At 34.0% G+C, this 14,081-nt stretch overlaps 1 protein-coding gene across 21 annotated transcripts in view; it reads right to left on the bottom strand.

The window, feature by feature from the left end:
* Positions 1-14,081, bottom strand: part of CCDC91 (coiled-coil domain containing 91) — a 353,607-nt gene that overhangs the window by 133,343 nt on the left and 206,183 nt on the right. For 19 of the 21 annotated variants that reach the window (XM_043562023.1, XM_043562025.1, XM_043562034.1 and 16 more), the window contains one exon: positions 8,521-8,628. The exons of the other annotated variants lie outside the window; for them this stretch is intronic. In XM_043562023.1, the coding sequence (XP_043417958.1) occupies positions 8,521-8,628 (108 nt within the window). The remainder of the gene's footprint in view (positions 1-8,520; positions 8,629-14,081) is intronic. 21 annotated transcript variants of the gene reach the window in all.

Raw genomic sequence — 14,081 nt, 5'->3', positions numbered from 1 at the left:
ATTTTGAGAACTTTAAAAAATACAGCAAATCAAACTCAAAGGAATAATAAAGGTCAGACCAGCAATGAAATAAAAAAAAAAAAAGAAAGAAAAAAATCAATGGAACCAAAAACTGCTTCTTAAAAAAGATTAACAAAGTACTAAATCTAAACCAATTGATATAAATTCCCACTATGAAGAAAAGAAGAAAGGACATCACTATAAATCTTACAAAAGAACAATAAAACACCATTATATTTTTCCGATAAATTTAACAATTTAAGTGCAAAGCAAGGTTTCTTGAAAGACATAAATTACTAAAACTAATAAACAGAAAATTAGTAATTAAAAACTGTCTCAACAAAGAAAATTATATACCTATATGGCTTCTCCAGTGGATCCCACCAAACATTTAAAGAAAAATAATACTATTCCTATTCCAATCCTTTTAGAAAACAGAGAAGGCAGAAATACTTTTTTATGAGGCCAGTTTTACTGACACCAAAACTAGAAATAGGTATTACAAGAAAACAAAAACAAAACCAAAAACTACAGACCTATATTCATCATGAACACAGACACAAAAATCCTCCACAGAATTTTATCCCACTGAATCTTTCAGTATATAAAATAAAAATTTCTCATTAACAATAGGATTTATCCCATGAACATAACCAGTTTGATATATGAAATTCAATAATATAATATATAACATTACATAAAAAAGAAACACGATTATGTCCATAGATACAGAAAAATAAATGAACAAAAACTAAACACTCATGATTTAAATAAAACTCTTAGAAAAATAGTAATAAAAGATAACTTCCTCAACAAATGGCATCTATGGAAAACCTAGAATTAATATTACACTTAAGGGTTAAAGACTAAATGGTTTCTCCCTAAGAATTAGGAATAAGTCAAGACGCTGTCACCACATATATTAAATGTTATACTGGAGGACCTAACAGTTAAATATCAAGAAAAAGAAATGAAAGACATACAAATCGCAAACAAAGTATAATCCTAAATAATATGGAATACTGAGTGATTTCCAGATGACATTATAAGGTACAGAGAAAATCCTAGAAAACTGACAAAAAAGTTACAGACTTAAAAGGTGAATTTACCAAGATTTCAGAATGAAGAGCAATATACAAAAAACCAATTGCATTAATATACTAGCAAAGAAAATCTGAAAATATAATTTTAAAATTCCATTTATGAGAGTATTCTAAAAATGAAATACTTACAAATAAATTTAACAAAGTATACCTGATCCTATATACTGAAAACCACAAAACATTATTGAGAAATTAAATATGATCTAATAAAATGGAGAAAAACACTATGTTCACGGATATTGTAAGATTCAATATTGTTAAAATGGCATTTTTTTTCTAAATTAAGCTATAGATTATGTAATTCTAATCAAAATCACAACAGGCTTGTTTTTTAAATGGAAACTGACAAGCTGAATATAGAATGTATGTAAAAGAAAACGCTTATTATCGGGGCGCCTGGGTGGCTCAGTCAGTTGAGCGTCCAACTTCAGCTCAGGTCATGATCTCGCGGTCCGTGAGTTCGAGCCCCGCGTTGGGCTCTGGGCTCATGGCTCAGAGCCTGGAGCCTGCTTCGGATTCTGTGTCTCCCTCTCTCTCTCTCTGCCCCTCCCCCGTTCATGCTCTATCTCTCTCTGTCTCAAAAATAAATAAATGTTAAAGAAAAAATTAAAAAAAAAAGAAAATGCTTATTATCTAAACTAGCAAAACAATTTTCAAGAATAAAATTAAAGTTCTTATACATAAAATTTTAAGACTTACCATAAAGTCATAGTAATAAAGCTGTATGGTATTGGTGTACAGATAGAAAACTAGATCACAGCAGTGCTTTTCATCCAGGGGTGATTTACTATCCCCATTCTCGCAGGGGACATTTAGTAGTATCTGGTGACATTGCTGTTTTTTGTTTGTTTGTTTGTTTTTAATTTTTAATTTTTTTTTTTTGAGAGAGAGAAAGAGCACAAGCAGGGGAAAGGGGCAGGGAGAGAGAAAATCTTAAGCAGGCTTCACACTAAGCATGGAGTCCAATGTGGAGCTCGATCCCAAGGCCCAAGGATCATGACCTGAGCCAAAATCAAGACTCGGCGGCTCAATCAACTGTTATTTTATTTTATTTTATTTTTTTTAACGTTTATTTATTTTTGAGACACAGAGAGACAGAGCATGAACGGGGGAGGGGCAGAGAGAGAGAGGGAGACACAGAATCCAAAGCAGGCTCCAGGCTCTGAGCCATGAGCCCAGAGCCCGACGCGGGGCTCGAACTCACGGACCACGAGATTGTGACCTGAGTTGAAGTCGGATGCTTAACCGACTGAGCCACCCAGGCTCCCCATCAACCAACTGTTATTAAAGCAAGTAAACTAATCAATAGTAGCAAACACAGATCAGTGGTTGCCTAGGGTTAGGGTCGTTGAGGGTGGATGACTGTAGAAGGGCATGAGATAATGTCTTGGGTTGATGGAAATGTTCTGTATCTTGATTGTGACTGGATAAACAGGTGTATACATCTCTCAATAACGAGGGTATTTTCCTGCACCTAGAGCATACACAAAAAAGTTGATAGGCTTAGGTGATCCAGCAAAATACAGAATAAACCCATAATCTATTTCTCACAGAATTTACATTCTGGTACGGGATTCAAATGATAACTTGTATTTCTTAGGGAAGACACTGGAAGATAATACATTAAAAAATGTATGCTGGGAGGCCCCTTGGTGGCACAGTAAGTTGAGCACCAGACTATTGATCTAGGCTCAGGTCAGATCGTGAGTTCAAGCCCTGCAGTGAGCTCTGCATTGATGGTGCAGAGCCTCCTTGGGATTCTGTCTCTCCTTCTTTCTGTCCCTCCCCTGCTTGTGTGCACTCCTGTGCTCTCTCTCTCTCTCTCTCTCAAAATAAATAAATAAACTTAAAAAAAAATGTGTTGGTGGCTACTGGACATTTTTGACAAGGCACTGCAAGTAATAATATAGATAGTTTATTTTGTGTGCTTGGGTAACATTCCATATATAAATATGTTAATAGCACTTAAGAGATTTTAAATAGTAAATTGTACATATCCTTCACAGAAATTTGGATTTTACAAGTGCTGACAGAAAGGAACTAAGAAAATTTATGAGTGTTACAATTCAAAAGTATAAATAATATTTAAAATTTACATCTATGCACATATACATCCCTCCACCCCCAGTCACACACACACACACACACACACACGCACACATCAAAATGTTTGCTTACCTAATAAAGGTTAACCTCCATTCATTACTTCCTCCTTCTTGGGTACTCTGGTCTATCCATTTTTTCTTTTTAAATCTTTAGTCTTACTAACTTGGCTCTTGCCCATAAGAGCAAGTTTAAATGAGTTCAACTTCTAGGCCAAAATACAAGGAAGATAAAATTTCCCCTTCATAGCTCCTTCTACCTACAGTGTGCTGTCTTATTTTAATGATCTAATAAGCTTTTCAAAGACTTACCTTCTGTTTCTATTTTTTCATCTTCTTTTTTACTCATATGATTATCTACTTCGATCCTCCACCATTCCACTGAAACTATTCTTGTTAATGACACTTTCTTGTTGTCATATCCAGCAGTCATTTGTAAATCCATACCTTACTTACTTATTTTACATCATTTGAAAATGTTAACCACTCACTCTTTTGTAAAATGCTCTCTTCCTGTGACTTAGGTATACTAGGCATTTGGTTTCTTCCTTTTTCTCTTGCCAGTTTACAGTTTCCTTCATGAGCTCTCTTAGCCTATCCATTATTTATTGAGGTCCTTCAGGACCCTAGATGGAATTTATTTTCTCATTCTATATATCCTCTGGTCTCATCCACAGACATACTTTCAATGACCTTCTATATACTTCTGACTTGCAAATTAATTCAAAACCAGATTTCTCATAGTTCTAGACTCTGTATTCAACTCTGTTATGCACTCTGATCTTGTATATTCCACAGGCACTATAAACTCAACATGTCTAAAACACAAAATTTTCTCTGTCTCTCTCTGTCTCAAAAATAAATAAATGTTAAAAAAAAAAAAATTAAAACACAAAATTTTCAACCCTAACCATGCTCCAGGTCTTAAGTTTCCTATTTCACTGCACTGCCAAAACCAAAAATCTGGTCATCATCCACAAAAATATATTTATGTATATAAATACATATTTATGTATATAAAATGTGTGTGTTGGTGTGTGTGTAAATATATCCTTTATCAATCAACATTTACTTCCTCTTTTTTATTCCCACATATTCTCTGGTTTCTGTTCCCTTAATATGACTCAAAACCATCAAAATCTCTCTTTCCCACGCACCCACCTTACTTTGGGCCACCACCATTCTTACTTGGATAACTGTAATGGCTGTTTAAGAGGCTGTTATGTGCTTCTCATACTGTCTTTCATCAATTCATTTTTATAAACTTTAGCCAGAGTAATTATGACTAAAATGTAAATCCAAACAAATGTCATGTCTCTAGTAATGTCTTAAGGACCCAATTTCCCGTCAGGCAAGGTCCTTTATTATCCTTTCTATTGCATAAAATAATCTTTCATTTGGCAGTCTTAAATAGCCTCACCCACCCTTGCCAAGCATTTATATTATAATCTCTCATTTAAAGGATTGTGAATACGTTATTCCATCTACCTCTCTCATGCTAAGTTCTCAGTTCTGACCTCACTTAGACCCATGAACCCTGAGAGAACTCATCATTAGTCCAGTAAGTCTTCCCTTACCCTATATGAAGGAACTACATACCCTTTAATATAACATAATTATTTATTCTATCATAGCTTACCATAGTTTTACAATAATGTCATGTTTCCACCTGCTTAATAAAAGGGCTGTGTCTTGTTCATATTATATTCATATAATCCAGCAGAATGCCAGTCATAAAAAAGGCCCTCATTAAATAAGGAAGAGAGAGAAGGACAAAAAGTTGGTCTAGCATTCAAATACTAGATGAGGCCCCAAGACAAATGTATAAAAATTTAAAGACCACTTTTTTAAATCAAACACAAGATAAAACATGAACTACAAATAAGTAGCCTTTCTACTACAGACTGGAAATTAGAAAACGTGAGTCATAACCTTGGTTCTGGGAGGAGCCATACAAATGATCTTGACCAAGAATAGCAAAGATGATAATAATTCAGCCAATACCAGCTGAACACCTAGAATGTGCCAAGTTCTATTCTAAGCACTATGCAGGTCTGATGTCATATAATACTCATAGCAATACTATGAGGTAGGAATTACTTGTATATACATTTTACAGGTAAGAAAAATGAGGCACAGAGAGGCTAAGGACATTCCATAGTACACAGTTAAGTGACAAAGTCAAACAGCCAGATTTCTGAGCATCTGCTTGCAACTACTCTGAACATACTTGCTTTTCCCTTAAATTCTCAATTTGAAAAAAAAAAACCAATAAAAAAAGGGAAAGGTATGTATGTGTGTACACACACACACACACACACACACACACACACACAGGCTATTTTAAATTATTCCTAAGGAACCATCCAGCGATTATTTTTGTTAAATTAAATTTATTAATTTCAAATTTCAAATGGCATCTAATGAAATATTATTAGAAAAACAAGTGTGGGATCACCATTTATATACTTTATGTGATTTGGCCTACTAATCATATCCCCTTTTAGTGTTTGGTTTTTAAATGGCATTTCGTCACACTGTATATCATACTCTAAATATCCTGAGGTAGTCTTAGCCTGTTCTTCACCAAATGTTTCCCAATCGTCGATGAACATGGGATATCCCTCCGCTTACTTAGGTTATTTTTAATTTCTTTCAGCCTGTTTTGTAGTTTTCAGCAGACAAGTCTTTCATCTCCTTTACTCCGAGGTATTTTATTCTTTAATGTGCTATTATTGTAAACTGAATCGCTTTCTTAATTTCTTTTTTGAATATTCATCAAGAATGTATAGAAATACAACTGATTTTTGTGTGTTAATCTTTTAACTTGCAACTTTGCTGAATTCATTTATTAGCTCTGCTATTGGCTATTTTTGATAAGGCATTGTAAGAAAAAGACAAAGTCAGCAATGAATTCACAAGAAGAAGACAATTCATAAGAATCGAATTACAGGTAACAAAAAAAAGTTCAGAAATTTGAGGACTTGCAGGAATAACTATCTTCCCAATGTCAACTTATAAAAGAAACAACTGAGAAAGTCTCTGAGCAACAAAAGGCCAACTACATTCTTTCTTACAGCAAGTACTGAATCAAGTATATGTTAGCTACACCCACTATTAAGGATGCAATGGATTAAAATGTCTCCAAGCACAGACCAAATAAGCCTATTACTGTTACTGTCCTCTATATACTTTCATTTGGAACAAATGGTCTGGAGAAAGAGACCCCTGGAATTTCTTAAACCCATGCTTGATAAACAAAGTTATCTTTAATCAGAAAAAGAGAGAGACATAGAAAAATGGGCAACCATAGGGGTAAAATCATATAAACAAATTAAATGTAGGAAGTAGTTCTCTAAAATAACTGTGGGTTTACCTTTCACAAATGGAACTGATTGTAATCAAACAGATAAGGAGCCAAAAGAACCATTATTCTGAACTGCCACAATCTGCCATCTAAAGTAACCCATGTCTCCCAATTTTCTACAGTCAAAAAGCAGGCTAAGAAATGGCATACTCACCAATACTCATATTAGATATTGCCAACAAAGATATTGAAGAATTTAAAACCTACAAGATCATGAAGAACAATGGACTAGAAACTCTGTCCCTAAAGCCTAAACAGAATCACGGTCAATCAAAGAGCAATCCTATCCCCATAACACACGTTATTTAATCTGTCCATTGAGATTTTAGAATTGCTACATACTAATGACAGCTGTTCATCTGATTCTTCATCCTTCCTACTGAGGGTGTTTACAGTAAATACCTTTATCTTGCTACTATATACTAAATATGTTGAAGGTAAACAACATGTATTTTAGTTTCTAGTTCTTTAGATCAAAAGGGACTATATATCTGGACCTGATAATGTAGACAGTATGGTACATCATTCCCTACCTATCATCCAAAGATCCTGGACTTTTGAGCTTGAGGCCATAGCTTGGAAAGAACTTTCAGATTTTCTCCCAAGGAGACAGGGTAAGCAAATTTGCCAGTAAGATGGAAACTGGGAATATTTGGCAACCATAAGAGCCAACTGTGGCATAATTAATGCTGTTTACCAAATATTTCCTGTTCCCTCCCTTTCATACTCATAGTAGGATCTCACTACCTGACCTCATTATGATGAAGTAAAGCACTACTGATATAAATTGAGAGTGGAAGCATCATTTCCAGTCCAGAATATTTAATTACTGGTAGGATATTTGGGCTTCTATTCATTCTGCAATGTTAAAAGGTATTGTTCCACATAGGAACTACACTAGGGTGAAGACAAGATGGGACTAGGGCCCAAGACACTGTATCTGTATCTGTAGCATGAGTAAGATATAAGTCTTTGCTGTCTGAAGCCAGAGAGACAGGGCATAACCTGCCCTGCCCTGGCTAATACATGCTTTATGCTATTTCACAGTTCTGTGACCTTAACTCTTCTCCATGATTGTTCTGTCCATTCACAAAGTCATACACTTCATAGTTCTGGTGACCTAGTATTTCGACACCCAAAAGAGTATAGTTGTTATATTAAATTTATAAAATTCCCTATGTATTTCTTCTTCCAAGCCATTTATTAAAATGACACTGAAAAATATTTAATAGAATTGACCCTAATCTTGGTAATAGGGTAGCATATTTATGTCTCCATTTAAATTCTACACCTAACTTTGTTTTCCAAATTCTCAGTATGCTTTCTCATGATATAAAAGAGTTCCTTTAAACAAAGCTGGTTTTATTTTCACCTACCAAGTTTTACGTTATTTACAAGTGTTTCTGGGAATTTCTTGAATATATTATTTACACTATAACACCTCCATAAATGCTCAACTGATTGTTCAATGTAATCATCTCTTTATGTCTTCTAAGACATTAAATCAAGAAAAGAAACATATTTAATGGAAAAATTAAAATAGAAACCAATGTCTATATGCAATGAAACGTAACTTAAACATAAATAAGTACTTTCAAAAATGCAAATATTATTTACAAATCTCATAGCACTAAAAATCGTTTCACATGCCATAATACGTTCACAGTCATCTCTTTGCCTCTGTTATTTGATGAATAATACTATAACTCAGAAATTAACATAAGAATCATTAATTTGGTGGAAAGCCACATATTTTAGGCCTTTAGCTCTATTTTTAGTCTTTCATAAAATTCCCAAACTTTAACATAGAGTTTACATAAGCATAGTTTTTTCCTCCAAAATACACCAAGGAAAGTAAATGGCACGAAACTGAATAAACAGTTATAGAGCTCTCAGGGGAGGAGAGTCAGAAAAGTATAAATATATAATGGATGTGCAATTTTATTACCTGAGTATTTAACAACTCTTCACACTTGTGTGCTTGTTTCTCAATTGCAGAAATGTACTGTTTTTCAATAGCTTCTACTTGTTGCTTAACTGAAGACTGCAGTAGTGCCTAAAAACAAGCAAAAAAGTCATTTGGATCTCAGACAAAACTTGGAGTCTACTGTTGGCATGGGAATTTTTTTTGACAGTTGTACATATCTGAAATACAACACTCTTCTGCATTACAAAATACACATTTGTGAATATTGAACACATTCATATATAACCTACTTTAAGCTTTCAGTTTTAAGTTTTCCTATTGCCAACACTACAGTTTTTTGGCTCCGATGTTACTTCCACACACCTTCTCCTTAAAAAAGGCCAAGTCATAGAAGATGATAAAGAGGGTGAGCAGTTCTGTTAAATATAAATTCAGTTCGGTGAAGACCACACAGGATGAGGAGTGTATGAAAGCTGCTGAAAAAAAAAAAAGAAAAAGAAAAAGAAAAAAAAACAGACATATTTCACTGGCTGACAAAACTCCACATCCTCTCGGCACACTGTAATATCCCATGGGCCAAGCATGATCTTCAAGACCACAAGTCAAGTGAAAGCAGATGGAAACTCTGAGCAATTTCATACATAAAAGAACTGCCCCCCAGGAAGTTCACGCCCCTAATATAAAAAGGTAGAAGTCAAAGTGTGGAAGTCAGAATCTCAAGGCAGTATTCATAAGGAGTAATAAAACTTGGGAGACTGGACAAACTTAAGTGGGTAGTGTAAATGCTGGAACCTCAGTCAGCTAAATATAAAGACGTTAACACTATCTTAAGGGAAGCCAAATCAGCATTTGAAGATGTTCCACCCACTCACTTCCTTATTGGAAATGCTTAATACATTATTATCTTTTTTCTTTCCTTTTTATGAAAGCATTATATGTTATACTTAACATGTTCCCAATATTATATTACATGCTATTTATAAATTCTAAATCATTCTAAAATATGTATTCAACCATATACATAAGAATTCTTTAGCAAATATTCTATTTTTGAAGGTCTCTCTGGATAATAAACTACTCATAATCGAAATAGTAAGTTGAAACAGACACATGTCTTATAGAAAACAGACCTTTGGCACATTCACCAAGAAAAGAAAAATAAGCCAAATCTCTTCAATAATCTCTGTTTTGAAAATAGATTTACTTGGTTGGAAACAACATGCATTAAGGAGCTAAATAAATAAATGTGCATGTATTTTTAAAAACTTACACAAAAATATTTTTTAAACCTCAGGATAAGTCTCAAATTTTCAGATAATTAACTTTCTTTTGCAAATGTTAAACTGTCTGATGATGCTACCACTCCTATAATTCAATAGTTGTCACTCTGAAGCTGCATAATTACTAGCAAATTAGTAAAGGAAAATAAAGCTCTGACTGAGATTTAACCAAAATTTAAAGAAGTGCTTTACCGAACTGCTTTAGCCCTTCATTTATTCATTATACATCCTCTAAAGATTTCATAATGATTAATTTATATAAGGCCACAAAATTTAACCACTTAAACTGTGATTCGATAATGTAAAATTATAATTTACCTTTGGGAAAATATAATATAGCGTTGGACTTCAGGAAATTTAAAGAACAGTATAGTCATAAACAATTCTCTTGAGTATATTCATGACATCTTTCATAGATAGAAAAATGCCATTCTTTTCTGGGAATTTGGATATGACAGACTGTTTTGCTTAATAAAAAAAAAGTTTTCACTTTCTTATTTGCCATGGTTTCAAATAATGTCACAGTTTAACCAATTTTAGTAGACTTCATAGGTTATATAGATCTTTAGTAGATTCCTCCTTTGGAGGAACAGGTAAGTTAGTGAAACAAAACATTTTCTCACCATTATTAAGAAACACAATTAAACAGTATTTTTTTTCTAGTAATTTATTTGTACACCATATGCTCATTTTCATCCAAACTTCAAGGAGGCAAGTACTTACTATAGGACAATGAGTCAAATAAGAGCCAAAGCTATGGTTATGGAACATGGCGAAAAGCTATGCAGAAGTAACCAGTCTTTTATATAGTTCAAACCTCTCATCTTAGCCCCATTCAGTTACTTAAATCCACCCATCTGCAGAAGGGACATGAAGGAAGATACTAGGAATACAAGGATTTAAAAAAAAGTCTCTCCTCACTGAGTGCAGTCTATTGTTGAAGAGAAACATTCCCTAGATAACCACACACCACAGGAATATGCAAGGTATGTATTAAAGAAAAGATGCCCGAAGCCTGCCTGTAAGGTTCACTGTTATATGCAAAGAATATTAAATAGATAAGAATAGTTGGAGTTAAGAGTGGAGGCAGGAAGGTAGCAAACTAAGCAGGTGCCAGATATAAGAAAACCTTGTATGTAATAACAAGAGAGTTTTAAAATTTGGTCTAATACTACTCAACACTGTATTATCGGTGCCACAGTCCAAACAAAACAGGTAATTTCCAAAAACTTGACTTACAACTACAATATTAATCATTATGGACACGCTGAAAATACAAACTGACACTAGCCACCTGCTTTTACAGTGTGATCCATCATTATATAACTGGATAGTTATGTTCCAATGTAATATACGATAGTAATTGCCTTTAGTATTTTGTGTAAGTATAAAAATGAACATTAATCTTAACATTTCCCTGCAATGCATTTTTTTTCCTCCGTAGTTTTGTCTATAAATATCAAAGATACAAGGAACAACATTATAAAGAGGTGTCTGAAAGAATTATTTCCTTTATAAGCTATTTTAAACTACTCTCAACAAAGATACAGCATGAAGACTCATGGTATGTAGAGGAGAAAAACAAAGATGTATCCACATATTCTGTAATGAAAAAAATGTTATTAAAGTCAGGGCAAGTTTTATTAGTTTTCAACATATTTAGGTTTTAGCCTCAGTTCTATCAGGGATGGCCTGTGTCATCCTAGGGGATTTAATTCATTGAGTTTAAGGAAAACCAATAACCATACCTCTTTGAAAAGAATTTCAAATATGTGAACAAGAGTGTAGGTTCCTTTAGTGCAGGAATTATAATTTGCTATTAATCATACACAGCGCACACATGTAATAGGTATCTGGTGAATGATGATCCTTGTACTAAGATGAATATTTTTTATAGAAATCATATTACGGACAATACCAATATTCACTGGAAAGTTCACTAAGCTTCAAACTGTAACTACCAAGTTCATTTACCAAATTCGTTGCTAAGCACATTCAATCCCTACCAAGTATTTCAATTTTTAAGTTATTATTTTTGACTAGAAATGTCCATCCTTTCTACTCCATAGGACAAATTCTGAATAAATAAAATGAAGTGTGTGAAGGACCGCAAAGTTCTTAGAAGGAAAAGTATGTTATAAATTCTACAATTATTAGACTCATAGAAAATAAATATATTAAGTCAAAAACCACTCTACTCCAACCAATACCATAAGCAGTAGATACATATTTTTAATGGAACTGAATATATGCTGGAATTTAAAGGAGAAGTGTAGCCAAAATATACTACTACAACCCAAACTACAGTCTACTGTCTCAACAAATCCAGTTTTTCTTCTCCCTTGAAATAGTCCAATTCTTACAGATCTGATCCGGCCGGATCAAATTAAATGACTTGTCCAGATTTGCAAAGCAGATGTGTCTGAAGAACCAGATGGTCTCCAAAACATTAATATCATGTTGGTATTTAGGATATAACCTCAAAAGAACACGCTGTAGCTAATTTTAGGCAACAGTAATTACATGATTTTAAAAGCCACCCCCAAATTTTCTGTATCAATCCTCTAAGTCATACTTTGCAAATGAAGAAAGGTATAAAGTTACAGAGCAAGCTGGAAGTAAAGGATAGAATAAATAGACTGACTAAAATTTAATCCCTAGAAGAACATCTTTTGTTCAATTCACTCACGTACCTACCCAATATATCTGCAGTAGTACCTCACCCACAGAAGACATTAGACAAATATGTGTTGGATGAACTGAAGAAATAAATCATGATTTTGGCATGTCCAAGCCTGATTGTTTTCCTCTTTATAGATGAACTATTAGAACTTTGATGTCAATGATGTCTGTAATTATATTCTTAGTTCAGCTTTTTGACTACAGTAGTACGAAATAATTGTTGCAAAGGGTCATTTGAAGTCAAGCACAATTTCACCTTTCTTGAAAAAACATAAGTTTGCTTTTCAAAAATATATTTCAGATATTTTCCAGTTTTTAACTAAAAATACAATAAGCAAAACTAAAAGATATCTGCAAAATGAGTACATTAAAACTCTTAAGGGATACTTTCATGTTTTTTTTTTCTTTTTAAACAAACTATTACTTTAAATTTTGCAAGGCTATTAAACTATTAGCATATCTTATAATATTATCTCAGCTTTTCAAACATATTACAAGCAAGTTTGTTATCGAAAAGGAGAGCCTCCTTGACTGAGATACATTTGGAAAAACGATGAATCTCAGTCATTTTACCAACCAATTCATCCATCTTTTTTCCATGGGCTCTACCTCATTTTTTCACAGATAAAGAAACAGGCACTGAGGTTAAGAAACATGCCCAAAATCATATAAAATGACTCCACGGAACAAGGAATTGAATTCAGATCCACCCACTTTGTTCCTGGTTTGTCTTAGCTGTTCTACCCAGATGAAACAGATTTCTCTTCACGAACTAAGCACTTACTCTATTTTTACAGCCCCTTCATCATTTATTTAATCTTCATTTATTCAACTAATATTTATTGAACGTATACTTTATTCTAGGTGCTGCTCTAGGTACTGGGGATACAGAGTGAACAAAACAGACATGAGCTTGACTCTCCTGAACTTACATTATTGGCAACAGGATAGAGAGAGTGGGGAAGACAAGGAAGATTGGACGTTAGACAGTAAACCATTTCTGATGTTACAGGCTATGAAGAAAAAGACAGGATTTAAAAAAATACTGGAGGGGTGCCTGGGTGGCTCAGTCGGTTAAGCGGCCGACTTCGGCTCAGGTCATGATCTCGCGGTCCATGAGTTCGAGCCCCGCGTCGGGCTCTGTGCTGACAGCTCAGAACCTGGAGCCTGTTTCAGATACTGTGTCTTCCTCTCTCTGCCCCTCCCCTGTTCATGCTCTGTCTCTCTCTGTCTCAAAAATAAACATTAAAAAAAAATTTTTTTTTAAAAAAATACTGGAAAAGACATTTTTAAAAAGGATAGTCAAGAAAGATCTCTGTGGAGAGGCACAAATAGAGTTGAGATATCACAAGTGAACAGAAGTTCAGCCATATAAAATGTCTGGGGGAAGAACATTTCCATCAAAGGAAAAAATGCAAAGTCCAAGGGTAGAAATAAGGCTGATGAGTTCAAGAACTAGAAAAAAGGCCAATGTGGATCATATGAACCAGAGAATTCCATCAGATGCTATAGCTACACCAGACTTCTTTTTATCCTTAACCAGGTCAAATTTCTTACCAGAAGGACTGTGGTCTTGTTGACCCTGTGCCTGAAAAGTGAATCAGAGATCAGAAAAGTAGG

Source organism: Prionailurus bengalensis, chromosome B4, assembly GCF_016509475.1.
Source record: "Prionailurus bengalensis isolate Pbe53 chromosome B4, Fcat_Pben_1.1_paternal_pri, whole genome shotgun sequence".
Lineage (NCBI taxonomy): Eukaryota > Metazoa > Chordata > Mammalia > Carnivora > Felidae > Prionailurus > Prionailurus bengalensis.
This window is presented reverse-complemented; position numbering and strand designations above follow the sequence as displayed.